At 47.8% G+C, this 27,058-nt stretch overlaps 1 protein-coding gene across 1 annotated transcript in view; it reads left to right on the top strand.

Moving 5' to 3' along the window:
- The window catches only part of TIAM2 (TIAM Rac1 associated GEF 2), a 101,201-nt gene that overhangs the window by 53,070 nt on the left and 21,073 nt on the right, over positions 1 to 27,058 (top strand). Inside the window, exon 14 of the mRNA XM_049765459.1 lies at positions 8,200 to 8,303. Within this exon, the coding sequence (XP_049621416.1) occupies positions 8,200 to 8,303 (104 nt within the window). The remainder of the gene's footprint in view (positions 1 to 8,199; positions 8,304 to 27,058) is intronic.

Raw genomic sequence — 27,058 nt, 5'->3', positions numbered from 1 at the left:
TAAGATTGGAGTCATCTTGGTGGAGGGAAGGGTGTTGGGATGATGTAAAAAGTAAAAAATATAATTGATACTTGTATAAACTGGCAAATAAATAAAATTGTTTAAAATTAAGAAAAAAATAAAGAACTAGGGCTGGAGTGACAGCATAGCAGTATGGCATTTGCCTTGCATGCTGCCAACCTAGGACAGATTCAGGTTTGATCCCTGGCGTCCCATATGGTCCCCCAAGCCTGCCAGGAGCAACCCCTGAGTGTCACTGGGTGTGCCCCAAGCCCCAAAATAGAAGAATTAGCCTCATAAAGACATGTAGTGTACCAGATTCTGTCAGAAAAGGACTGATTCTTATCTGTGTGAGAAAATATGTATCAATGATAATCTCTTGGTTAATGAGAGTGCTGAGCACTTCTCTAATTCTTATTACCATCAAGTTTTTTCTTTTAGTCTCTTGTTGAATAATCCATCTATTATTTCCATTATTACACTTAAATGGCTTAATTTTCATTCTGTTCCACTCACCAGTGATGATGAGTAATAAGTTTGCCTGGGTGACAGCAGAGAGCACAGTAAATGTAATTAAGGCAAGACGTCATAATTTTTTGCATGTTAAAATAAAAGCATGAGTAAAATGTACAGAAATCAGATAAGTAAAAATAACCTCTGCTCTACAGAGTTTGCAGGTTCAGATGTAAAAGCTGAGAGATATTAAGTTTTTCTGTGCAAATGAACTCAATGTGTTCTTGGCATCATCATAAGCTGTGCCTCGTGGGCATTAATGCATTTTTATAACTGTGGGCGAAGTGTGGAGTGCTGAGGAAAGTCATAATTTTGTATGTGCATAATACTGTAGTCTTCCACTGGTGTTTCTGAGTTGTCCAAAACTTAACCTTTTCTTAAAATTGCATCCACATTTAGTCTAAACACAACTATGTGAGAAGAATGTGACGTGGACATTGTCTAAATATCTTTACAGATTTAGTATTTCATGGATTCACTCTACCTGCTCTTTGTTTCTGAAACTGTGTTGTGGAAAAATTGAGAGTGAAATTGAACAAATGGAGCAGATTAAGAACATAATGACAGAAATGATGCAACCTCAATGTGAGCAAATATAAAACTAGCAAATGTCTAGGCCAGAGAGATAACAGAGCTAGTATAGTCCTTGCCTTCCCAGTAGATGACCACAGTTCCATCCGTAGCACTGGATATGGTCCCCTGGGCATGGCTGGGCATGCTTTTCATGCATCCCCAAAGTGGAACATTAGTAAATGTAAAAGGTGATCCACAGTGTATTATCCAGGTAAAAATTTAACTAAATCATGTATGATTTCCTGAATCATACACCATTCCGTATTTTGATTTATATTTTTGATTTTGATTTTGTGTTTTGACATAGTAATTTGATTTATGATAGCTTTATGATTTCTTATAACCTTTCCCTTTTTCATAAAGCTTTTATTTCATAGCTCTCACTTAGAGGGAGCACAGGGAATAATGACTAAGCAACTAAAACGTTCTTGAGCTTGATGAGAAACCTAAGGAAGTATACTATATAATAAACCTGTTGTTTTGCTTTTTTCAATTTTTAATGCTGTCAGCAGTGCTCAGGGATTATTCCTGACTTTACTCAGGAATCATGCTGGGTTTCTCAGAACTATCTATGTTGCTGAGCATCAAACCTGGATTGGCTGCATGCAAAGCCAGAACCTTTCTGCTGTGCTCTATCTCCAAATTCCAAATTTTTTTTTAGCAGTTTATTGATTGATTGATTGTTTTCTGGGCCACACCCAGCGATGCTTAGGACTTACTCCTGATTCTGTGCTCAAAAATTGCTCCTGGCAAGCTCGGGAGATCATATGGGATGCCAGAAATGGAACCAGGTCTGTCCTGGGTCAGCCGCATGCAAGGCAAATGCCCTATGGCTGTGCTATCACTTCTGCCCCAGCCTTTCTAAGATTTATCTGAATGTATCTTTTCTGTCGCTCAACTAAACAATACTTTATTGTTGTTGTTGTGTATGTGTGGCCTCCCATGCAATGCTAATGTCAAGTCTTGTTGAACAGTGCTTTGATATAGTCCAGGATGAGACTCAGGCTCTTCACATCCCTAGCATGTATTACAGCCCTTTGCGCTGACTCCTGGCACAGACCATCATTTTCCTTTCTTGGTGAAGAGAAGAGGCTGAAAGGTCTTGCACTTACTCAAGGTCAGGTGCATTTTGGTGTCTATTGTATCTTTGAAGGCTCTAGACCTCTTATGGGCCAAGTTGAATTCCTGACCATGAGAGAGCCACAGGCAGTTCCTGGCAGAAGGGACATTGCCAAGTAGGGGCATCCTGGATGTTTATGGATCAATGGCACAAATGTTGGGGACATGGTGACTACATAACCTACATGCTCCAATGTGCTCCCCATCTCATCCCCAAGAACTCTATGGGCTTTCATGAAGAAAGAAAACGTGCAACTCTCTGAGCCAACATAGTGTTCTATTTCACATGTATTTCACTCACCATGCATCATCATTTCTATTTGCCATTTTCTCATTTCAATCCTCTGGCTTTATTTTTGTACTTTGCTAACTGTTTTTTGTTTGTTTGTCTAGTGTCACTAGAGGCATTTTCTGAGAGTTTACAGAACTGGCATTGGTTGTACCTTTAATATTATTGTTTTCACTCACTGAACCTGGAGAGTTTCTCAGCATCTTTTCTGCTGGTTTCCAGTATTCCAGCTGTGCTGAGGGTGCCTCTGCTTTTCTTTTTTTTTAATTTTTAATTAAACACCTTGATTACATACATGATTGTGTTTGGGTTTCAGTCATGTAAAGAACACCACCCATCACCAGTGCAACATTCCCATCACCAATGTCCCAAGTCTCCCTTGGCCTCTGCTTTTCACCTTGATGTCTCTCTGCCTCTACCAAAAGCCAGAACTGACTTTTCTTTATTATCCAGAACAAAATTCACCAGGGCCAGGGAGGGCAGAGTGATCCAGATCAGCTTTTACATATCAAAGTAGAGATTTATGAGGAAATAGGAAAGTGCGGGAACTCCTTTGTTTTGGGTTAATAGCTGGATGTCATCTTACACGTAGGCCCCCCTGGGGAGACTGATGTATTAGAATGAGATTTTCTCTTTTTCTTTTCTTTCTGTCTTTGCCCAATGACAGAGTATAACTGTGAGCAGTGTGAAATTTACCAAATAAATATATCATTTCAGGCACTGTGGTGGGGACCCTTTAATCTGGAGGTCTGGCATGGAGGCTGTTGAGACCCAACCAAAAGGAAGGGTCTTTGCCGTCTATGCCAAGTAGGGCTAGTGCTCTCAGCCTGGTAAGAAAGGATAGCAAGCAGAACCCTTTATAAATGAACACAAGTGTTATCTCCCCACCCCTTTAGCTATGGGGTAGCTAAATTTTTCTAAGAATTTAAGAGAAAAACAACAAAGCCAGATATATGTACTCTTTGTTTTTCTCCAAGCTTTATCAAGTCTTCTTGGGCATGGATGGGGGGGGGGGAGTATGTTTGTGGCTCCGAGTTTGATTCTCAGCAGTTCCCAGCTCCTGGAGCACTGCTGGATAAGCCTCTGATGGCCCCAGTTCTGGCCATTCTAAAACGCTCGGTGTGTACTTGAGTGTACAGAAGTGCAAGGGGCTGTGTTTTGAGTGTACAGTAGTGTAGATGTCTATGTCTAAACCAAGGTTCACATGTCTCTGCCATGCTGTCTTCTCACCCTTGGGTTCCAGAGATCTGTTCCCAGGCATTGTGCCTGTTCCCAGGCATTGTGCCTGTGTTTATTCAATCTTTTTATTTATTTTTTTTTATTTTTTTTGGTTTTTGAGCCACACTCAGCAGTGCTCAGTGGTTACTCTTGGCAGGCTCAGGGGTCCATATGGGATGCTGGGAATTGAACCTGGGTCCATCCCAGGTTGGCCGCGTGCAAGGCAAATGTCCTACCACTGTGCTATCACTCCAACCCCTATTCATTTTTTTTTTGTTTTTGTTTTTTTTTGGGCCATACCCAGCTCAGGGGTTACTCCTGGCTGTCACGGGGGACCATATGGGACACCGGGATTCGAATCAACCACCTTTGGTCCTGGATCGGCTGCTTGCAAGGCAAACACTGCTGTGCTAGCCCTATTCATCTTTATTTCAGATCAACTCCTGCTTATTATTCTATCCTTGTTTCACTAGTAGTACTAGTCATCATATTGCCTTTTGGTAAGCAGATGCACAAAGTTGGTCTATTTGAAGTATGAATTTGTTTTTATTTTGTGGAAGTTTTCAATGGCTGGACCTGGCTCTATGCTTGCCCCAGAAGCACCCAGGGGACCGTGCAGGGCTGGGACATGAACCCAAGCCTCCTGTATGCAAAGCCTGTGCTCTGCACCTTGGGCTATCTCTTTGGTACAAACTGAGGCACACATTTCATGTTAGGATCGTAAAAGAATGTGGTCTCGGGGCCAGAGAGATGGCATGGAGGTAGGGCATTTGCCTTGCATGCAGAAGGATGGTGGTTTGAATCCCGGCATCCCATATGGTCCCCTGAGCCTGCCATTAGCGATTTCTGAGGGTAGAGCCAGGAGAAACCCCTGAGCGCTGCTGGGTGTGACCCAAAAATAAAAAAAGAAAAGAATGTGGTCTCCCAAAGCAGAGCTTAGGATCTGATATCCAGAGAAGCAAGGTGCATGTGAGTTTGTGCTGCAGAGCAGAAGGCAGAAATGGCCAGTGATTTTCCTTCTCACTCTTTGTGCCTCAGGTGCAGCTGTCTGTCCCCTCACAGCCTTCCCTGCCACTCTTATCACCATCTTGAACTTCTCGAGAGACATGCTTTGCTGTACCTCATTCGGGGAAACAAATGTTCCCTTATTTTACTGGGTTCATTTTGGCCTTGGGGAGCGATAGATACCATCTTGAGGTTTTTAACTCAGTTCCTCTCAGAGTTGTTTCTGAGAACACAGATGGCTTTTTTGAGTCTCTCCATCGCACTTCTGAAACCTTTTGTGGCAGCCGGGTGTCTGGACTCGAGACCCCCCTGGTTGCCTCCTGAGTATGCCCCATGTCTCTCGACTCTTCTGGCTGCCATGATGTGAGGGTGAGCATTATTTCTGTGTTCATGTGAGTGTGTGCGCACATGTGTGTCCATATGTGCTTGTATGAGTGTATCTGTCTCTTGAGGGCCTGGGTAGGTCTCCTGCCTCCTCTGACTGGTTGAGTGAGGACAGGACCAGTGAATGGCATCATGCCCATGTGTCCTGCGTCTTAACTGTCCAGAGCTAGGTTCTGAGCAGTAAGTGGCAGGAGGAGGTACCCAGGACTGTGCTCAGCCCTTGCCCGAGTATTTCCTGATTTGCCCCAGCCACTGTCTTCCTGACACCTTGCTCTGCTGGGGTGCAGCCATTGGTTCTAGTACCAAGTAGCGGCTGCACTATCTTGTGTGGTTGGGGAGGCTGGCTTTGGAGGAGACAGAGAGGTAAACTTAGAATCCACATTTGAGCTGAGTGGGTGAAGCCACCTTCCCTGTGGCAGTTCCTGATGCTTCTATTTTTATGGCCTCCAGAATGGTGCCCTTTTTCCCTTTTGCTGGAAAGGGTGGCAGAGGGGCTGAGTAATAGCGCTGAAGGACACTTGTGACCATAGTCTGTGCCCAGACCCCCTTGTCTCCCTGTGTGTGTGTGTGGGGGGGGGGACCTGGACCAAGCTGAGTATCACTCATGTGGGGTACCTGTCATGAAATCTGTTGACTGATGGAATAAACAGGGGAAAAGGTAGATCCAAGGACAGGAAGGACAACACTTGATAACCCAGGCTGCTCTGCTCAGCAATAGGGGGGATCCCAGCCTGGGAAAAATTTCTCAGGAGCTTGTTTATTTCTGCCACATTTTGTCAATTTTCTTGTTAATTTCTGCTAGGTAGAGGCTCAGCCAGAGATAGACCAGTGCTAGTTAACCAGATCCAAGGGATGACCTGAATTTTATTTTCCCTTCATTTACCAAGAGTTGGCCAGCAAGACTTTGGAGCAATAAAGTTGAGCCTGCAAGCACCCCTGCTCTGGAGGAAGGGATTGGACCCAGTCTCATTGCCTGCCCATTGAGGTGGTAGAGTCTGACTTGGGAGGGGAAGGATATAATAACTCATGTTGGCAGCTGGGCTGGGGGCGTGGGCAGAGAAGCAAGGACTATACATAGTCGTAGGCCAGGGATAGGATGTCAGGCAGAACTGTTTAAAGCAGTGTGGAAATAAGTGCTGGGGTCTGACCTGCTTCCACCTTTGATTTGTTTAAGGCAGGCGGCTCTTTTGTTGAACCAGCTCTGTTCTCAGTTCTCCAACTGAATGAAGGCAGGAATTGGGTTGGGGGATTGGAACACCTAGTAGTGCTCAGGAACTATTTCTGGTTTGTGCTCAGGCATGATCTGTGGTGCTGCTCAAATCCTGTCAGAGATTTGAATCAGGGTAGGGCCACATGCAAGGTAAAACACCATCCCCTCTGTATTATCTTTCTGACCCTGAAAGTATTTTTGAGGATGGCTTACGTATATCATCGTAGACTGAACAATCTTGTGTTTGGCTTCTCTTTGAGAAGCTGCCCTATTATAGCACTGTTTCCCCAAATAGGTAATTGTGAGCTCTGGAATGATCTGGAAATGGTTGTAGCATTAGGTGCAATTGGAGACATTTTCTACTTGTTCATTTAACACAATGACACCCATACTGGTTCTGCAATTTTTTTCTTTTTTGATTTTTGGGTCACACGGCAGCACTTAGGGGTTACTCCTGGCTCTGCACTCAGAAATCGCTCCTGCCAGGCTCGGGGATCATATGGGATGCTGGGATTTGAACCACCGTCCTTCTACATGCAAAGCAAACGCCCTACCTCCATGCTATCTCTCCAGCTCCTGGTGCTGCAATTTTTGTCTGTTTGTTTTGGGGAACAAACCCAGTGGTGCTCAGGGTAGTTACTCCTGGTTCTGCACTCAGGAATCATTCCTGTTGGTTCTTAGGGAACCATCGGGGATATTGGGGATAGAACTCAGGTCAGCATTATGCAAGGCACATGCCTTTCCCACTGGGCTATCTCTCTGGCTCCATGAATTGCAATTTGTTAAGCCATACTCAAGTGTGAACCATTGTTGGAACATGCCAGTGTCAATGTGGCAAAGAAAGTAGGTTTCCAAGGGGGCCCTGAGTAACTAATATTTTTATGAAGTATGGTAGATCTGGTATGTTTGGTCCCTCTGTCTTCGAAGGGGGATTGGTACCAAGAGCCCCTCAAACACCACACTCTACAGTCCATCAGGTTCCTTCTATCCCTGCTATTTGCATCTAACTCTGCTCACATTTTTCTGTGTGCTTCAGTTATCTATAGATTATTTCTCCTACCTGATGCAATGTAAATATGGTATGAAAACTAGTTGCTAGGCTGTATCCCTTGGGAAATGGCAAGGAAAAGAAAATAGCCTGTTCATGTTTGGTACAAATTCAACTATTGAGTATGTGTTTTCCTTTATGATGGATGTAAATTGTGGATGTAAAACCCCACCAATACAGAGGCTAGATGGCTCTTCTTTCACCCTAGCCCTGGGAATTAACTAATGGAACTTTCCATTGAGGATGAAGTTGTGGGTGAGGCTAGAAAAAGCCTGCTTACAGATGAGCAAGATATGGGTTTTAATAAGAATCTGTGGCCCTATAGCATTGTGAATTTTGAGGGGGTGATTTTTTTTTCAAGAGATCTGAGTGATTTTGCCTTCACTCAGCCAAAAATAGGGGAGTATAGATAGTGGTCACTGTATCTGAATCTTAGTCCACAACAGCATTGGCTCTGAGTGATGGGATGCTGGAGTGATAAAATAGCGGCAGGGTGTTTGCATGTTGCTGATTCAGGATGGATCTGGGTTTAATCCTTGTCATTTCATATGGTCCCCTGAGCCTGCCAGGAGTAACCCCTGAGCGCCTCTGGGTGTGGCCCAAAAACCAAAACAAAAAATCCAAAACAGTGATGTTTTGGGTCATCACCCTCCATATCTCCGCACTGCCAGGGACCTTGATTTCTGCTGGTAATGTGTCCAGATCCTGTTCGGGAGACACTCTCTGCTCTGCCTTGCCAGCAACTGGGTTTTCTTGCTTCCTTTTGAACTTCTGTACTGCTCATTCCTGTTCCCTGCAAAGGGCCCAACCTCACATCTGTTCTTGTCACTATTCACACAGATTTCAGCAATGTCCCCGACATCTCGACTGGCCTGAAAAGGAGCCAGACCGATGGCAGGCTGGACCAGGTGTCCTGCAGGGAGCAGACAGAACAGACCTCCCGGGTAAGAGTCTCGGCGCTCACAGGACATGGCCAGCAGCCCTGGCCTCACCCTGCTGCGGGCCTCAATGCTGGCTTCTCACTGGCTGCAAGTTAGGTGAAATCACTATTCTTGGTTTTCCCAACTTTCCTGGTTTGCAACTGAAGAGCAAATGACCTTTTTGCTATGGTGAGATATGTAAGCAGAAAATTAGTTGTTTCACCCATATTTGGAGTGTCTGAAGCCTATTCACAGAATTGCACAGCCATGATTGATTTTGAAAACTTTTTAAGAGAGAGCAAATCTCTACACAATAGAGAAGCATCCTGTAGTCAAGGTCTTGATAATCTCATTGGTGTATTTTAAGCCCCTCATATAAGTGGAAGTGTACAATATTTATCCTTTTATTGGGATGTGGGAAATACCTCACCTGGTGGTTCTCAAGCTCTACTTGGGCTCTGTGCTGTGGGGGTCACTCTTGGCTGTGCTCAGGGGAACACTCTGGGCCTTCCTAAACTCCAGCCCAATGTGATGCAATTTCAAAGTTGTTCATGACTGAGTTTTAGTCACGCAGTGTCCAACACCCATCCCTTCGCCTGGGCACATTTCCCACAACCAATGTCCCTAGTTTCCCTCATGCCCTACCTTCTGCTTGCCTCTATGGCAAACATTCCCTCCACTTCTCTCTCTCTTCCTTCATTCCATTTAGATGCTGGTTTGCAATACTGTTACTGAAGGGGTACCATGCATATCCCTTTCCCTCCTTTCAACAACTAGTTCTTGTCCAAAGTAATAATTTCCATCTCTTATTGTCATAGTGGTCCCTTCTATGCTCTAACTAGTCTCCCCAGCTCTTTGTGCCAAGCTTCCTACCATGGAGCAGTCCTCCTGGCTCTTGTCTCTATTTTCTCTGGATATTATTACCATACTATCTTCTTTTTTTTTTTTTTTTTTTTTTGGTTTTTGGGCCACACCCAGTTATGCTCAGGGGTTACTCCTAGCTGTCTGCTCAGATATAGCTCCTGGCAGGGACGGGGAACCATATGGGACACCGAGATTCAAACCAACCAGTCCTGGATCGGCTGCTTGCAAGGCAAACACTGCTGTACTATCTCTCCGGGCCCACTATCTTTTTTTTTAATATCTTTATTTAAACACCTTGATTACAAACATGATTATGGTTGGGTTTCAGTCATGTAAAGAATACCCTTCTTCACCAGTGCAACATTCCCATTACCAATATCCCAAATCTCCCTCCTCCCCACCCCACCCGTCTCTACTCTAGACAGGCTTTCTACTTCCCTCATTCATTCTCATTGTTAGGACAGTTCTCAATGTAGTTATTTCTCTAACTACACTCATCACTCTTTGTGGTGAGCTTCACCATACTATCTTGACATTTGTTAAAAGCAATGCATCTCATTAAACACAAGATATACCTCTGGCCTTCTTTTTCTGAATGAAGCAAGGAGAAATAGCCATACAAGATAGCTGGGGAGGAGGTGTCACAGTGAAGCTGGCTGTATGGGCCATGTGATGTAAGCAGTAGCAAGTGGAAACTGAGTAGATGCTCACAGCATGAAGCAAGGTAGAACAGTCAGATAGAGAAGAGGAAAGAAACAAGGTAGGGAGGTCCCCAGTTGGGAAAGGCAGAAGGTAGGGGACACACAGCTTTGCAACGGAGTTTCTCTCTGCTGTAATGGGTCTTAGGTATGTACCGAAGCTTCAGGAACACAGGAATCCAGGAACCATGTGTGGAGCCCTCAGCCAACCACACCTGACACTTCTGTGTTTGGACCTGGAAATGTTAGACTCTTCAGGACTCTGTCATATAGTCTGGGGATGGGTATTGGAGATCAGACTTGGGGCCTCAGGTTCCCAAGCACATATAATAGCCCTCTGGGCTATCTCCTGTGCCCAGATAAAAATTCTTGGGGAGAAACGGTTGTGGGCTACACCCAGCAATTCTCAGGTGCTGGAATTCTTATCAAGGTCCCCTCAGCTGCATGCTAGGCCTTAACTTTTGTTCTAGCTCTTCCGTGTTAAAAGTTCTTAAGTATGTGCACTGATGAAGGGTGGTGTACATTGTTCAAAGGAAACTCGATTATGAACAATTTTGTAACCACAGTGCTTAAATTAAAAAAAAAAAGTAATTCTTGGTCCAGGGAGATAGCACAGTGGGGAGAGCACTTGTCTTGCTTGAGGCTGACGCAGGTTCGATTTCCCAGCATCCCACGGTTCCCTGGAGCAGTGCAAGGAGTGATTCCTTAGTACAGTCAGGAGTGCAGAGCCTGAGCTCCTCTGGGAGTAGCCCAAGTATAAAACAACAAAAATAAAGTAACTCTCTTCCATGTGTCTCTTTAAGATTTTGGCCTGTGCCATCCTCTGCACAGAGCCCTTCTGAACCCAGTCCTGAGCTGTGCCAGGAAGATTCAATGCATGAATAGTGGGCAGGAGGACGCCGCCCCTTCCCTTCTTTATTCAAATAATCATAGGAGAAAACAAAGGACAAAGTGGGGGGAGCCCAAAGGGAGTCTGGGGATTAGGGTTCTGCTGTAAGATTCCTTTCTCTCTCTCTCTCTCTCTCTCTCTCTTTCTTTCTCTCTCTCTCTCTCTCTCTCTCTCTCTCTCTCTCTCTCTCTCTCTCTCAACACACACACAGATTTTTTTTGAAGGATCAAGATGTCTGATCTATGGTCATGAATTCCAGATTTTTGGGGGCCCCAGAGCAGAAGTTCTTACTAAGCAGTCATGCTCTTTGTTTCCTGTTGGCGTGGCCATGAACTGTGGTAACAGTGATGGGGGGAAAACTTGGGAATTGATTGATTCAGGAATCCATCAAAGAGCAGTGGCACTCTGCTCTTTGCTGCTCTCTTTTTTGGGTTTTGAACCAAACCTAGCAGTTCTTGGGGCTTACTTCTACCTTTTTGCTCAGGAATCACTCTTGGTGGTGCTTGGAGCCTGCCCTGCACCCTTGCTCTTACTTTAGCTTTCTAGAAACATCAGCTCTCTAGATGGGACCTGGGCATTATCATGCATCTATTAGTATGTGCACCAGTCACTGAGCTTTTGGGCATCAAAGTGAGGCTGCCCTGAGCCAGTTCCCCTTCCTGTCTTTGTTCCCTGGATTTCTCTCTCTGCTCCTTTCTCCATGTACTCTTCAGAGCAGACCCTGGATGAACCCGGGCTGTTTGGGCTACATCCTGGCCTTTAGTGCAGACTGTAGCAATGAAGACTCATTTTCTGTAAAAGCAAATGCTCCAATGGAGCCCAGCTGTAGGGAGGGATTTTGACAGCCCCACAATTTCTGCAAATGGACCCTAATTGATCGCCTTCTTTCTCCTGCGGGTGCCTATTACTGTCACAGCGCTTTGTGTGCCCTGTCAGCCTCTCCTGAGGGGGGGGGGTTCTTTTTCTTCTTCTTCTTCTTTATTGTTAGCAATTAGCTCACACCACTGCAATAGTTGGGAGTTGGGAAGGCATAAACAATCTCTTCGGGCGAGTGGCTGGGTTTCTGGCATGTGCAGGGAGGGAACTTGAGGTGTGTTAAGCGCTGCTCCTCCGTGCTTTCTGTTGCTGGCTGTCAGAGGTGGCTTTGGGTGGTTCTGTTGTGGGGACCCTAAATCAGGTTCCCCCAGAGGGGGCAGGCTCATGGCATGTGGGAGGAAGTCTGGGACACAGAAGGAGGGGCCTGTTTCAGTGTCTGGGAGGAAGAGCTTGGGGGCGCTAGGATGTCCTCATGAATGTGCTTGCATGAGTCTGTTTGGGGTGTTTATTCCCCATTGCCTGAAGATGAGAGTAAGCGAGCAAGCTAGCAAGAGTGAGCGTGTCTTACTCTTTTCCATCTGCCAGTAATCTTTCCTCCCTGAGCCGTCCAGCCTCCGTGAACTTTTCCTGCTTATGGGCAGCAAGTAAGTATACGGCAGCACTTTGCTTCTTGGGCGTGTGGGTGCCAGATGTGGGCTTGCATGTGGGAGTCTTTCCTTCCTAGCCTGGGATTCTTCTCAGCTCCTGGCTTTCCTTGTAGTTGGGGTTAACTGGCTTCTCTGGATACCCTTCTCTGGATGCTCTGTGGCACCGTTAGCTCTGCTTTGTCCTAGTCCTGGGATGGATACAGGTGTCTTAATGGCTCTCTGAGCAAGTGCATCTTTTGAAGCTAGAAAAGATAGAGGCTTAGAGAAATATCAAATCCTTGCTCTGTGCAATGCGTGTGAAAAGGGAGAGGAGGACTCATGTGAAGGTGCAAATGATTTCAGGCACTGAATACTGTCTTTGGAGTGTGGCACATGAGTGTCTGGGGGCTGAGGGCTGTAGAAGAAAGTGCACCCACTTGCTACCAGGTGAAGCGAGTGTTCGCTGGCTTTGTTTCTGATTAACTGTGTTGTCAGATTTCTTTAAGAAGGGTTTTATGTAATTACCTATTGTGGCTTTGGCATCGTTCCTTTCTGTTTGTGGGCGTTCTGTTGCCAGAGCCCAGAGCGCTGAGGATCTGAGGAGACACAGCATGACAACCGTGTTGTGCGCTTTGCAACAGAATAGTGTTTAAGATGCAGCTTGGTTCCTGGACCATTTTTACAGGGTGAGAAAAGGGGACCAGGTACTGGTGGGTGGGCCGGAGCCCCAGGGGAGAAGGCTTCTACATTCATTGCCTCTCCTGCCCACTCACCCACTCACTGTAGCCTTTGGAGTTCTTTGCTCATGTGAGCTGCTTGTAAGAACTCTCTTCTCCCAGAAGCTGAGGGGAAAGACTGGGGCAGGGCAGGGCAAATTTCTTGACGGTTTGTAAGAAGATCCCTTTTTTCCCCTTCTTTCAGCCTCCTACCTCATTTCAAGATCTCTTTGGTCATAAGACCAAACTTAAGCTCAGATAGAATTTATTTAGGAATGCAAAATAAAAATTATTATTAAAAAAACTTGCTGGGAGAAATAAAAGACCTGTAAATTAAAAAAAGAAATTTATTTAAAAATAACCATTGTTTGTTTATTTGTTTTGCGGGGGGAGGTGCTCAGCAGTGCTCAGGGGTTACTCCTGACTCTGTGCTGAGGGGTCATTTCTGGCGGTCCTCAGGGAACCATATGGGATGTCAGGGATTGAACTTGGGTTGACTGTGTGCAAGGCAAATGTCCTCCCCACTGTGCTATCAATCTGGCCTTGAAATAATATTTTTCAGATATATATTTCAATGCTTTTCACCCATGACACCTATTTCTACTCCCCACACACACTCAGCATTGCTTATGGGTTACAACCAGCTCTGCACCTAGGGAATCACTCCAGGTGGGGCTCAGGATACTATATGGGGTTCTGGGAATCAAACCTGGGTCAACTGAGTACAAGGCAAGTAAATGCCTTACCTGCTGGACTGTCTCTGACTTACACAACTATTTCCAACTGTGTGTCATCTCATGGAATCCCTGTGTGCATACATGGAGAGGTGATATTCTTGGAGTTGTCCCACTGTTCTTTAGAAAGGGTTTGGGGTCCACCATGCCTCATCAGTGTGGCAGAGAGCTGGGATGATGGTAACCAGGGAAGCTGCATCACGAGTAAATTCTGGGTCCGATGCTGGGAAACCCAGACCCACTGACTTTTCTCCTGTGTTTGTGTTAGCCCAGGAACCCCACTTTTCCCCTCCCAAACCCCCTTATACACCAGGTCAGCCAACCACCTGTGTGTTCAAGAGGCTGTGGGACTGGAAGCTTGAGATGGGCCGAGCTTTGGCCCCACATGTCTACCCTTCCTTTCAGTTGAGCACTTTTCTACCTTTTCTTGCCACTGACTTCACCTCTCAGCATCCTCTGCCTGCTCGCCTGTTCCTTTGCATAGTTCACAGTGGCCTCAGCTTTTTGTTTGTTTGGTTTTGGGCCACACCTGACAGCTTTCAGGGGTTACTTCTGCACTCAGAAATCACTCCTGGAAGGCTCAGGGACCAGAGCAGATGCTGGTGATCGAACCCAGGTTGTCTCGTGCTAGACAAATACCCTACCTGTTGTGCTATTGCTCCAGACCTAGATTTTTGTTTTTTAAATATTTTTTATTTAGAGCCTTGTGATTCCCTCCACCAGTGTTCCCAGAGTCCCTCCAGTGCCTACCCCTGCCCCAGCTTGCATCCTAATGGGCCCCTCTGAAAGTCTGCTTGTTCCAGTTGGGCCTTGTGATTTCGTGTAGTTGACCCTGAGCTGCTATGGGTTGAGAGCTTGGGTGTCTCCCACACAGGACTCGGGACTTTCTGGAAAAGGCCTAGTGAGGTGCCTGTCACCCTGAGATGGGCCCTTTCCTTCCACATCTCTTCCCCTTGGTACCCTTGTCCTACTGGTTGTCCCTCCCCTGCCTCCTCCCCAGGCTTCTCTTGCTCCTTTTGGCTTGGTCTGTGTTTGTGTCCTGTCCCTGTCTCTCGAGTGCCATGTCCCGCTTACTGCTGCCTCTCTCCCTTCTGGATGGGGCGAGGTGCTGGGAAATGCCAGCTCTGCTGCCCAGGCAGGGGTCTCCACAAGGGAGCCCTGATCTCATGTGAGGCCCATTTAGGATCCCCCTACTATCAGTATGCAAAAGGAGAGAAGAGGTGGCATGGGTGTGGAGAGCAGGCAAGGTGGCTGGGGCCTTCAGAGGGTGGGAGGCTGCAGGATCTCACCCCCATTGCCCAAGAATGGACCTGCAAGGCCAGCAGCTCCCCTGGGCAGGACATTGGGGTGAAGGGGCGTGACTCAAGGTGCCAGACAGAGAATAGAGACATACCATCTCCAGCAGAGTGCTTGGGGAGCAGGCTGGTCTTAACTCTGTGAGAGGCCCGGAGCACAGGAAGCTGGAGTTGGCCTAGTGTGCCCAGGCATGTTGCTGGTTTATGGCCACATGTGTGCTCCATGAACACGTGTGTGATCCATCACCATGTGTATATTGTCTCCATGTATGTGCTGTTTGTCCATGCCCATGCATGTTCTCCTGTCCCATGACCACATGTGTTCTATGCTCACACCTGTGTTCCAAGTCCATGTGTTATGTGTTCACACATGTACTAGTCTACATGCATATTCCAGGTCCACATTTGTGCTGCTGAACTTGCTAAGGTTGCCATCTAAGTCTCAGGATGTTTTATTTGGGGGAGGTATCACCCCAGCGGTGCTCAGAGGTGGGTGACTCCTGGCTCTGTGCTCATAGATTACTCCTGGCAGTGCTCAGAAACCACATGGGGGTTCTGAGGCTCACAGCCAGGTTGGCCATGTGCAAGGCAAGTGCCTTCCCTTCCCTTCCCTTCTTGGCCCCCTAAACCTCAGAGCTTACCCCTTGCCCCCCGTCCATGCCCTATAAAAGGGACTCTCTTTGACTCTGACTCGGGAGTCATTCAGTCCCTGTCTTCCCGCTGCCTCCCTGTCCCTGCCTTCTCAGGCTCTCCAGATGCCCCTTTTGACCCCTTCTTGGGGTGCTTGTCCCTGAGCATCATCCTCAGAGTCAAGAAGAGTAGATCAGAAGGCAATGAGGCAGCCCGAGGTGAGTCAGCAGCTGTACCAGGGTTAGGAAGGGCAATTATACCCTTTCTTTGAGGATGAGTCACAGGAAGTGACTTGGAGCCTCCCAGTGTGGGGGCTTTGTCGGGGGCCTGACTCCAGTGAGGCCTAGTGGACAGGCCGGGCCTTACTCCTTACCATCACTGCCCTGAACTGGCTCCGGGTCTCCGTGGAAATAGTGGAGACTGCCCTTACATACGCCAGTACGGACTGAACCCACACCACTGTATGCAGACAGAGCCCTAGGAAGATGCCGACCTTTCCTCTGTGCACCCTGGATGTCTCCATTTGAATCCTCTTCTCTGGAGGTGCACAGCCAGCTATGCTCAGGCCTTACTCTTGTTGGTGCTCAGGGGAATCATATGTAGTGCCAAGGATCAGACCTAGGTCAGCCATGTGCCAAGGCAAGCACCTCCCCTGCCCTACATTTCAACTTCTGATCTAGGTTTCCCAGTTTGGAGACAGCTTATGGCAGACTCAGGTTAAATTTAGTCTTGGGGCAAAGAAAGTGGGGATCTGATACTGGGTGGTCCCTGGTGTGGTTTGGCCCCTGACTCTAACCCTGAATTCCCTTTGTCTTTTGGACCCACTCATCGGTTTCTGTATGTGGCTCACAAGGGGTGCCCTTCTGGTCTCTGCACCAAGCAGCTCTGGCTTCACTTAGTGGATACCACCCTTCTCCTACCCCCCCCCCCATTATGTCTATTTTGTCCTTCTACCAAATACTTGATGGTCTAGAACAATCTTTGTCTGACAACACTTTTCTCCCCATGTCCTCCCTGCTCTCTTTGTTATGTTTTGTTTTGGACTCAACACCTGGTGGTTACTCCTGGCTTTGAACTTAGGGGTCACACCTGATGAAGCTAAGGGGTCCATATGGAATGTTGGGAACCAACCCAAGTTGGCTTTGAGCAAGGCAGATGCCTAAACCCCCTCATGATCTCCCGGCCTTCCTTGTTTTTTATAGTGTTTCCTGTTTGGGACAGTTGCTTAGAATAGACTCTTGCACCGCTAAAGAAGTTACTTTTCTTCTTTGCTTTCTTTTTTTGTTTTGTTTTGTTTTTGTGCTACACCTGGTAGTGATCAGGGGTTACACCTGGCTCTGTGATCTGAAATTAATTTTGATTATGCTCAGGAGACTATAGAGAATGTTGGAGATTGATCCCAGGTGAACTGTGTGTATGGCAAATGCCCTACCCATTGTGTTTTGGTTCCCGCCCAGAAATTGCTTTTCTGTATACCTAAGAAGTTGCCTGAAATTTCAGGGAGGTCACTCTTTGGGGGCTGTTTGTTCATGGTTTTCTCCTTAGGAATCTTCATGATTTTGACTTTGAGTACACATCTGAGTGATCTAGCTCTGTGGTTTCCAACCACCAATGTGTGGACAAATACTGATCTTTATACTTCAGTTTTTTTTTTTTTTAATCAAACCTGGGTTGGTCATGTGCAAGGCAAATGCCTCCGCACTGTGCTATCACTCTAACCCTGGATCTTCAGACTTTGTGAAAGGATTGACAATTTCAGTCTGATTTGTATTCTGTGTTAATATTTACTGATGTTGCAGTCAGTGATCAGATACCTGCATGGAAAGCACTGTTGGGTCCCATGTTTTGTTTTGGATCATACCTGGCTATGCTCAGGAGTTAACTCATGCCTCTGCACTCAGCATCACTCCTGGTAGTGCTCATGGAATCATAGAGAATGCCAGGGATCAAAGCCACATTGGCCTCATGCAAGGCAAGTGCCCTTCCTGCTATCACTCCAGTCCCTTGAACTCTGTTTTTATCACATCCAGTTATGGTGGTGGGCCTGACATCTCCGTAATGAGCCATGAGACAGGTTGGCAGTTAACCCATAGCATCCCCTCGTTGGCTGGCAAATAAATGAGTGGGTTGAGACCAGCAGAGACAATATTGATCCTGGCGGTTAGACATGGCTAGATTGTTGAACACCAGCTGTATCACTGCGTGCTGGTGTGAATATTTTTGGTCTGGTTTTCCCTCACAAGTGATGGTGAGTTTACCTTTTAATCCTGAAACATCCACATTTCAAATGCCTGACTGGAGCCCAAAATGCAAACGTCCTATGGGCCAGACTTGGGGACTGAAGGCTAAAATCTGGGGCCCAAAAGGCAGGAGATACCTGGTTTCTCAGGTTGGACTTGAACTCTCATGCCATCCCCACGGTCATCACAGCTGGTCACTGCTTTGGTGGGAACCCTGACTTGTTCTGCTCATGGCTAGGGCTTCCTGAATCTTTCTTCTTCTACCACTGGTCCCTTTCTCTTGGAACTTTCTCCTTCCCAAATGCATTTGCAGGTGGTGACCATGTCCATGAGATTTGCAACTGTACTGGGAGTCTCTGTGCTTAGAGATTGGAAGCAAATGAAAATCGCATTAACTCTGTTGGTGTCTCATATCTACATAATGCCTTTATTCTTTTCCTAGCCCCTCCCTTTTTTTCTGTTTTTGGTGGGAGGTACACCTGGCAGTGCTCAAGGCTTACACTTGGTTCTGCACTCAGGGTTTATGTCTGTCAATGTTTAGGGGATGACAGGGATGGAACCTGGTTAGCCATGAACAAGGCAAGCACCTGCCCTGCTGTGCTACATTTCTGCCCTACTTGAAGCCTTTCATTCCTTATCGCAGATTCTGGGATTTGATTTGGGAGCTATACCTGACTACTCAGGACTTACTCCTGGATCTGTGCTCAGGTGTTGTTAGAGATCACTGCTGGCAGGGCTCATGGGTCCGTGTGTCATGCCAGGGATTAGCTCAGGTTAATGAGGTGCAAGGCAAGTGGCCTATCCTCTTCTCTCTCTCTCTGTCTCTCTGTCTCTGTCTCTGTCTCTGTCTCTGTCTCTCTCTCTCTCTCTCTCTCTCTCTCTCTCTCTCTCTCTCTCATCTAGGTTATTTCAGAAGGGCCCAGACTTAGACTTACCCCCCGCCCCACACACAGCCATTTTCCCTTTAAAAAGTTCTGAGACCTGGCTCTGTCTTCTCTCCTAGCCCTGTGCTGAGGGAATCTGGGTCTGGGCGTATGAAGAGGGGAAGTGACCCTGGGGCTCCCTGAGGACCACCCTGGGCCTTGAAATTGGCCTCCCATTGCTGCCTGGGATCACATAAGAACAGGGCAGCTCAGGGCAGGAGCAGGACTAAAAGGCAGGTGCTGAGACACCCTGATTCTTCCCTCTGCTCTCTGTTCTGTCACCTCCTCCTCTGTCTCCTTATTCGATGAGTCACCTCCTTCGATTCCCAGACACTTCTATCTTTGAGCTCTCCTGGGCTTACAGCAGGAGTCTCAAACTCAATTTACCTGGGGGCCGGAGGAAGCAAAGTCGGGGTGATCCTTGAGTGCAAAGTCAGTAGTAAGCCTTGAACATTGGGGGGTGTGACCCAAACAACTAAAACAAAACAAAACAAGATTTCTCTAGGGCAGGGTCACAAAATGTTGTACGGAGGGCCGTTTGAGGCCCGTGGGCCTCGAGTTTGAGACCCCTGGCTTACAGGAAGGAGCTGGAGGAAGGAACTGATGGGGTGACTGCTCCTGAGGTCTGGCCCAACCCCCTTCCCTGGGTCCCCTTTTCCACTTTGCATCAAGGGGAGGCCATTGGTACCATTACAGGACACACAGACCATGCAGAGATTACAACAGGGCATTTTTAAAAAATTAAATTAATTTATTTATTTTAGACACTCTTTATAAAATTTTCAGAATACAGTTATTTCTAGCACCCAATATTTCAGCACCAATCCCACTACCAGTGTAACATTCCCTCTACTCTGCATATCAGTTTCCAAACCTGCCTGGAGCCTGCCTCTTGGCAGGTATGAATTATTCACTTAATATTTCTGGGTACAATTAAATGGCAATGAAATTATCAGAAGAAGAAAAAAGCTTCATTAAAAAGAAAATTGAGGAAAATTGTCCTATCTCCAACAGGGTCTTTAAGTCCTTGTCTGAAGGTCTGCTGAGCTGTATATTGGCATTTGAACATCCTGTTGTTGGTTTTGTTTGTCAAGCTTATGCGGCTTCCTTGATAATTTCGCATCTGATTTGGCGTGTTCCTACTGGGAAGTCAGAGTTAAAATTATGGGGTGTCATGCAACTGCACGATTCAGGATGATTGGAAGATATTGTGGTGCTGAACTGATGGGTTCAGAGGGCAACAGCAGGGGGTTGTGGGGTCCTCCAGCTGGTCATCTGAGGCCTCTCTGCTGCTCCTTAGCAGCCACAGCGGGAGGCCAGGAGAGAGCACTGGGTTCCATCCCTAGCATTGCTGAGCACCACCTGAGCACCACCAGGAGTGATCTGTGAACTGCACAGAGCCAGAAATAAGCCCTGTGTGTGTGGCCCCCAAACTCAAAACAAAAGCAAGAAGCCACTGGCATTGTCTAGTCTGAGCCTTCCAGCGGATCTCCCTTCTCCTCGTCGTCCTATTAGCTGTGAGCCTTCTTTGGGGGTTTGCTGGAACTGTTCCCTCTCCAGTTTCCATCTGGCTGCCCTGAGCTGCCCCCACCCCCACCCCTGCTGGCAGGTCTGGGCATCTACATGGGCTGGCTGGCTGGAGGTTGCTGAGAGGCGAGTCACAAGTGCACCTGTGAGCTGAGATCTCACAGCATTTTTTTTGTGATTTTATTTGCGTACTTATTATTTTTGTGGTACCAGGAATCAAACTAGGATCTCACACACTCAAGGCAAGGGTCCGGGGCCCAAGAAATATATTTTGTAGGGTCAGAGGGTGGGGTTTGCTCTTGGTGATTCTAAGCCAGTTCCCGTCCTACCACCTCCCAGCCCAGAATTTTTTTTTTTTGGGGGGGTCACACCCGGCAGCTCTCAGGGGTCACTGTTGTGTTAAATAATTAATAATGGTGCTGGATGGCGATGGGTGGAGGCCTTTGTCCTTAGGCCCTGGCCACGTGGCTTCATCCCCCATGAACCGGCGGGTCTGAGGTCCAGGAAAGCGACGGGTATTGAACTCACTCACAGGCAGGCACCAGGAAGCATCAGCTTTATTCATGCCCTATCCAGCACATGTGTGTGGCCTATATCATAACCTTTCAAGCACAGCCATTCTTCGCTAGCCCTGCGTCTTAACTCCTTTCAGCCATCTCCCTTTGACCTCCATGCTGGTCAAAGACCAAAAGAGGCAAAGACCCTAATCCCCTGGGTCAAAGGCTTTATATAACCTTCCAAGACCACTCCCCGGAATGGGAGGGATCTTGCAGGTAAGGTTACACCTAATATCCGGTTCCCAAGACCCCTCCCAGAAAAGGGCGGATCTCAGGTAGGTACACCTAAATCCAGGGTGGAGTTACAGGTCACTACTGGTTCCATGCTCAGAAATCACTCCTGACCAGCTCAGGGACCATATGGGATGCCGGGATTCAAACTACCTTCAAACGCCTTATCTCCATGCTATCTCTCCGGCCCCCCCCAACTCCAGAATTTTAAGAGGCATTAGTCTTTTGCTCACGCATCACTCCTAGTGGTGCTGGAGACCAATAAGAGTGGCCATGAGCCCAGCCATCTCTCCAGCCCCACAAATGGTCTGTGGCTTCATTTGAACATTATTACTGGAGTTCTGTGGTTTCATCGGTGTTGGCTGTAAGTCTGTGATGGGCTGTAATAGCCAGATAAGACAGCTGAGGCAGACATGGGTTTCCAAATGCAGTGATTCTTGGGAAAGAAACCCCTGACAGTGAGGAGTATTCTCATTGGCACCTACAATCTGCTCAGACTTGGCTCTGGGGTTGACACTGGAATCAAATGGACCAATCACCACCCTTTGCCCTATCCTGGGCACCCATGAGTTGGGTGATTTGGGCTTTGATGGCTTTTCTCTTCAGTGCTCCACTTTTCTTGGGGAACTGAATCCTAAGTACCACTGTCGACGCAGGGGGAGAACTGTAAGCTTTTGTGGGTTTCAGACAGCTGCTCCATGGCCCGCCCTCTTCACCCATTCTCTGTGAGGGGGATCTCTTGGGATAGCAGCCAGCGGGGGCCTGCCCATTGAATGGCACAGAGGATACCCCCCTCCTCCCCCCCCCATGCTGCTCAGCAGGGTCCTGGGGAAGCCGGGCAGAACCCCTCGTTTGAGAAGCTCATCAGGGTGCTCTGCACCTGGACCAGCTCACTGGGTGAGCACCAGCAGGAACCTGCCTCTTGCTGTCTCCAGATGGGAACATTGACAGCCTCAGAGGGGGGGTTCCCAAAATAGGGAATGTGTGCACGGGATCCACACAGGAAACAACTCTCTTCTCTTCCAGAACAATCCAGGACACCTGCTCCCTCCTGGCTCGTCCTCTTGGATTTCTTTGGGGGAGATAATTGCAGGGCAGGGCTCTGCTGCAGGCAGGGAGCCTCCTTCTCTGGGGGGACTGACTGTACTTGTCACCTGGGATGGATTCTGATTGTCCCCAAGGCCTGGCTCTCCCCATGTGTCCCCAGGCAGCATTCATTTGCAGAATTAAAGCTAGAAGACTGGAGAATTCTCTAGAAGGATTTTGTTCCCTGTTCACCAAGCAGGGAAAAAAGTTGGTGTCTGTGGGATTGTCTTGCACTGGGCAAGCACAAGTGGAAAGAAAGGCAGTGGAACCTAGGATTGTGCTCCCTGCTTAGAGGGAGAGCACCTTGCCCCTAGTTCTTAGCCTCTTATTTTTCAGATAAATGGTACCTGGCTTCCATGGTGGTTTTAGGCCGGTGGAATGACAGCAGGGTCATGGGTTTGAGATGACCTTGGAAACAGCTTGGAGCTGTTTCCAGAGCAAGAGTTGCCAGATTCTTGAACTTAGAGAGACTTTGAGATCTAACATCTCCTATAAACCCCCATCTTCCACCACAATCCTTTTAGCATGAAAAAAAAAATGGATTTATTCCTGAGATCTGGGGCCAGAGAGATAGCATGGAGATAAGGCGTTTGCCTTGTATGCAGAAGGATGGTGGTTCGAATCCCGGCATCCCATATGGTTCCCTGAGCCTGCCAGGAGCGATTTCTGAGCATAGAGCCAGGAGTAGCCCCTGAGCACTGCCGGGTGTGATCCAAAAACAAACAAACAAAAAAACAAAAAACAACGAGAAGGTCTCTGCTCCTTCCTGTACAAGCCTCTCGGTGCTGTGCCATTGACTATGAAATCTGAGCTGCAGACAAGCTCATGAATGTGACAGGAAAAGTGGCCATGGACACGAAATTAATGCAGAGTGAGAGGATTGCCTGGAGAACTCAGCCCTGGATCTGGAAGTCTTTGTGGGCCCAGATCAGTCGAGATAGTTGTTGGCACAGAGATGATGAGACAGGAGGAACTGAAGCAAGAGCTGGTGAAGACCTGGGTGGAGCATGTGGGGCAGATCACAGAGAAGGAGCGTAGTTGTGTAGTTAAGCGTATGTCTCTACCAAAGGAATGAATTGAGGGGGGCTGGTTAGAAGGCTTCTTTAGGGGCCAAAGAGGAAAGGCTATTTTTTTAAATTAGTAATTACTTTATTAAACACCATTATTACAAGCTTGTTCACAATACTTTTGGGTTGTGCTTACTTTTTTTTTTTTTTTTATAGTTACAAAGTTGTTTGTGATTGAGTTTCAGCCTTACAATGTCCAACACCCTTCACCAGGGAGCATTTCCCACCACCAATGTCCCCAGTTTCCCTCCCACATATCCCTGTCTCAGGGGCAGCCTTTTTTTTTTTTGGTTTTTGGGTCACAACGGCAGTGCTCAGGGGTTACTCCTGGCTCTATGCTCAGAAATCGCCCCTGGCAGACTCAGGGGACCATATGGAATGCCGGATTCAAACCACCATCCTTCTGCATGCAAGGCAAACACCCTACCTCCATGCTATCTCTCCGGCCCCGAGGCAGCCATTTTTCCCCTCTCTCTCTCTTCTCTTCTCTTCTCTCTCTCTTCTCTCTCTCTCCTCTCTCTCTCTCTCTCTCTCTCTCTCTCTCTCTCTCTCTCTCTCTCTCTCTCTCCCTGCTTGTCACTGTGATTTACAATATTGTTACTGAAGGGGCATCATGCATATCATTTCATTTTCTTTCAGCACCTATTTCTTGTCCAGAGTGAAGGGGGAGGTTGTGCTTTTTCTATTTTCTTTTTCTTTTTCAGCTCAGGTGTTGAATCACTTAAAAAATTCTTTTCCCCCAAGCACAACTACTTTGGCTGCTTTTCTAGCTCCTTCTATGCCCTGCCCAGGTGCCAATCATGCCCCTTCCCTCCCTTCCTTGACTAAGACTGAACCATAGGTTTCCCCCCTCCACTGAGCCCAGAGGCTGTGCCTGCCCCCAGTCCACTTGAGAACCAGTGAGCTGTGGGTTGGTGAACTGCTGGAAGTGAGGGGTGAAGGCATCTGTATCTAACCCCTATTCCTGGGGTCCTGGGGTGAGGGACCCCCAAACATCTCTCTGCCCCATGCCCTTCTTGGGAAGTGCTTTTACCCTCTGCTGGTATCACGGAAGCTAAAATTAGATCTTTCCATCAGTTTTTCTGCAGCTTCAATGCAGTGCAGAGGGCGTTGAGAGAATGGGGGTGGGGTGGGGGGCCTTGTGGTACTTTTTGATTCTTTCTTTCTGCTGAGGTGCACCTGGGGGTGACTCAGAACATAAACTCCTGTACTGGAAGGAGGGTGACTTGGAGGGCTGGCACTGGTCTGAGAGCCAGGCCCTATCTCAGTTTCCACCGGGAGAGTTTGGGGTCCAGAGTGTCCTTGCTACTGGTGAGAAACATGGGTCCTGCATCAGGACTGTATTTCAGTTGCATGTCGGGACATGAACAGCCATGTGGTCATGGCTTTGCTGTCCCCTCATCCTATCTGGTCGAGGTGGGGGTGACTGTGACGTGACAGTGTGGTCACAGGGAGACAGTCGGGTCGTCCTTAATAAGGCAGATGTGCTGTCACCACAACAGAGTTCAATGAGGAGTCCTCACCTTATCAGGCCCTCCTTTGAGTGTGTGTGGCAGAGGAAGCTCTGGAGGGCCTGAGTGAGTGACACAAGCCATCTCTAATGAACAGAGAGAAGGCTTCGGGGAATGCACTTTCCCTTACACATCATGGTTTAATCCTGGCCACTGCTAGGAGTGAGTGAACCCTGAACATTCACTGGGCATGTCGCCTACCTCTGGCCCCCAAACAAAGCCCAAATCCCTTGCAAATAGGGTCCAGCCTGAGCTTAACCTCACATGTGTGGGGAGATACGAGGCCTCAAGGCTACGGCATTTCTGTAAAGAAATTTCAGGGGAAATAGTTTCATTTCTTTCAGTGACTCATAAAAATAAATGTTTCTGTGCCCATGTGGCCTCTTAGCACCGATGATCACTGCCCAGGAGATGCGCCCAAGGGTGCCTGGGTCAGGCGGCTGCAGTTCTGGTTCTGCCCAGCATAACCTCCATGCACACTGCGCCCTGTGCACACGTGGCCGGTTGTTAAGTATATGGAGGCTTTTCATAATATTTCTCTTTGATATTTGTTTCCCTCCCTACTTTCCCACCTATGACCTTCCAAGTGGGGGCACTGTTCAGATCCGAATAAATAGGGTATGAGCTGGGAAGTCAGGGTCCTTTTGGGCAGTTGGCTAGCAGGCTCTGGTTTTTGGAGCTGCTGGCAGGCTGACAGAGGATTCTATGTACAGCCTTTTTGCCTTTTTTACCCTCCTGTCTGTGTGGATTATTGCTGCAAATAGATACTACCAGAATTGCTTCCCATCCTGGGGGACAGGGGAATGGGAATGCTCTCCTGTTCTGGGAGCTTTTTGGGGATCAAACCTCAACTAGTCTAGGAGAGAATGTGACACGTCAGCTGATCTGTGTCTGTATCTGCTTGGCTCAGGCTACACCTGGCAGTGCTCAGAAGCTCCTCCTAGCTTGGTGTTCAGGACAAGGTGGTATTGAGATGGATTTGGGGCCTCACACCTGCAAGGCAGGAACACTCACCCTTGGTGCTCGCTGCCTGCCCTCTGGCCGTGGCCTGAAGCCCCTGTTTCTGAGGCAGCCTGCTAAGGGTCATGATCAAGGGTCTCTGTCAGTCATGCAGATGGTTCTGGCATATTAGCATCACTGATCACCTCCACCCCAGCAGATGCCCCTAGAGCTGGCTTCACCTTTGGTGCTCCTGGGTGTGTCTAGAGGCTCCTTGTTCGGACAGTCCTGAAAACTGCCAGGTTGCTCTTCTTTTTCTGTATGATTATTCTGATTCTGATTACTTACTTATGTGGCTCTTCATTTTCATTCTGTTAAAAAAGAAAGATCAAGAAGGGTGTGAGGAAGGAAAAGAAGGCAGAGCAGGAGGAAGGAGGGGAAAATGGAAGAATGGGGAAAGAGGGAGGGAAGGAAGGAGAAAGAAAAGAAGAAAAGGTAAATGGGAGAGGTAGAGAGGAAGAAAAGGAGGTAAAGAGAAGGGAGGGAGAGAGGAAGAGAAGAAGGTAGGGAATGAGGTAGGAGAAGGGAAAGAAGAGGGGGAGGGAAGGAGGAAGGGAAGGATGGCTGGCTGGAGAGAAAGAGGCAGCCCAAACCTACGTGGTGCCTAGGGGAAGGGTTGTCTCTGCTGAGATTTAAAACACGCCCTTCCTTGCCCTGTCTGTCCATGTCTCTTGTCTGCCCATCTCAGCAGCCACAGTGAGGCTTAGCTAGATCAGGCTCATGCACATCTGGTCCCTCCCTTTTTCCTTTGACCAACTAGCTTTTGGGAAAGGGGTGGTGGTGGTGGCGGCTGGGGAACCAGACAGGGCTTCTTGTTGAGGGTTAAGGCAATCTTGGCCAGGAGCCTTGTTTGTGACCCCACCCGGGTCTTGGGCAGAGCCTGGACTCCAGCATGGCCCTTCTGGTTCTTTTTTTGCTGGTCACTATCACCATCACATAGTGTGAAGAGTCCGTCTCCCAACACACACACACACACACACACACACACACACACACACACACACACACACACACACATGCCCCTTGCCCCTAGAAATCTGCATCTCATATACACCTGGAATTCCACCTGGTTAAGCCTGTGAAGCTCCATGTCTGCAGGATTACTACATACACGGAAGCACAAATGCTCACTGACTTTTCCAGTTGTCTAGAAACTTCCTCACTATATCATGGGATCCCCATGTCCTGTGTGCTTGGGTCCCCTTCTGGAGCCACAGCCGGGCCTGCAGCCTAGAGTCACAGTGTGTGAGGGAAGCCTCAGACTCCAAAACTAGGAACTGGAGAGACGAGGATCTGGAAGCAAATGTTGATGTGGGAAATAATCCACACTGTGAAAAGGTACAAGAATGGGTTCAGGAAATCCAACACTC

The sequence above is a fragment of the Suncus etruscus genome, chromosome 18, assembly GCF_024139225.1.
Source record: "Suncus etruscus isolate mSunEtr1 chromosome 18, mSunEtr1.pri.cur, whole genome shotgun sequence".
NCBI classification, from domain to species: domain Eukaryota; kingdom Metazoa; phylum Chordata; class Mammalia; order Eulipotyphla; family Soricidae; genus Suncus; species Suncus etruscus.
This window is presented reverse-complemented; position numbering and strand designations above follow the sequence as displayed.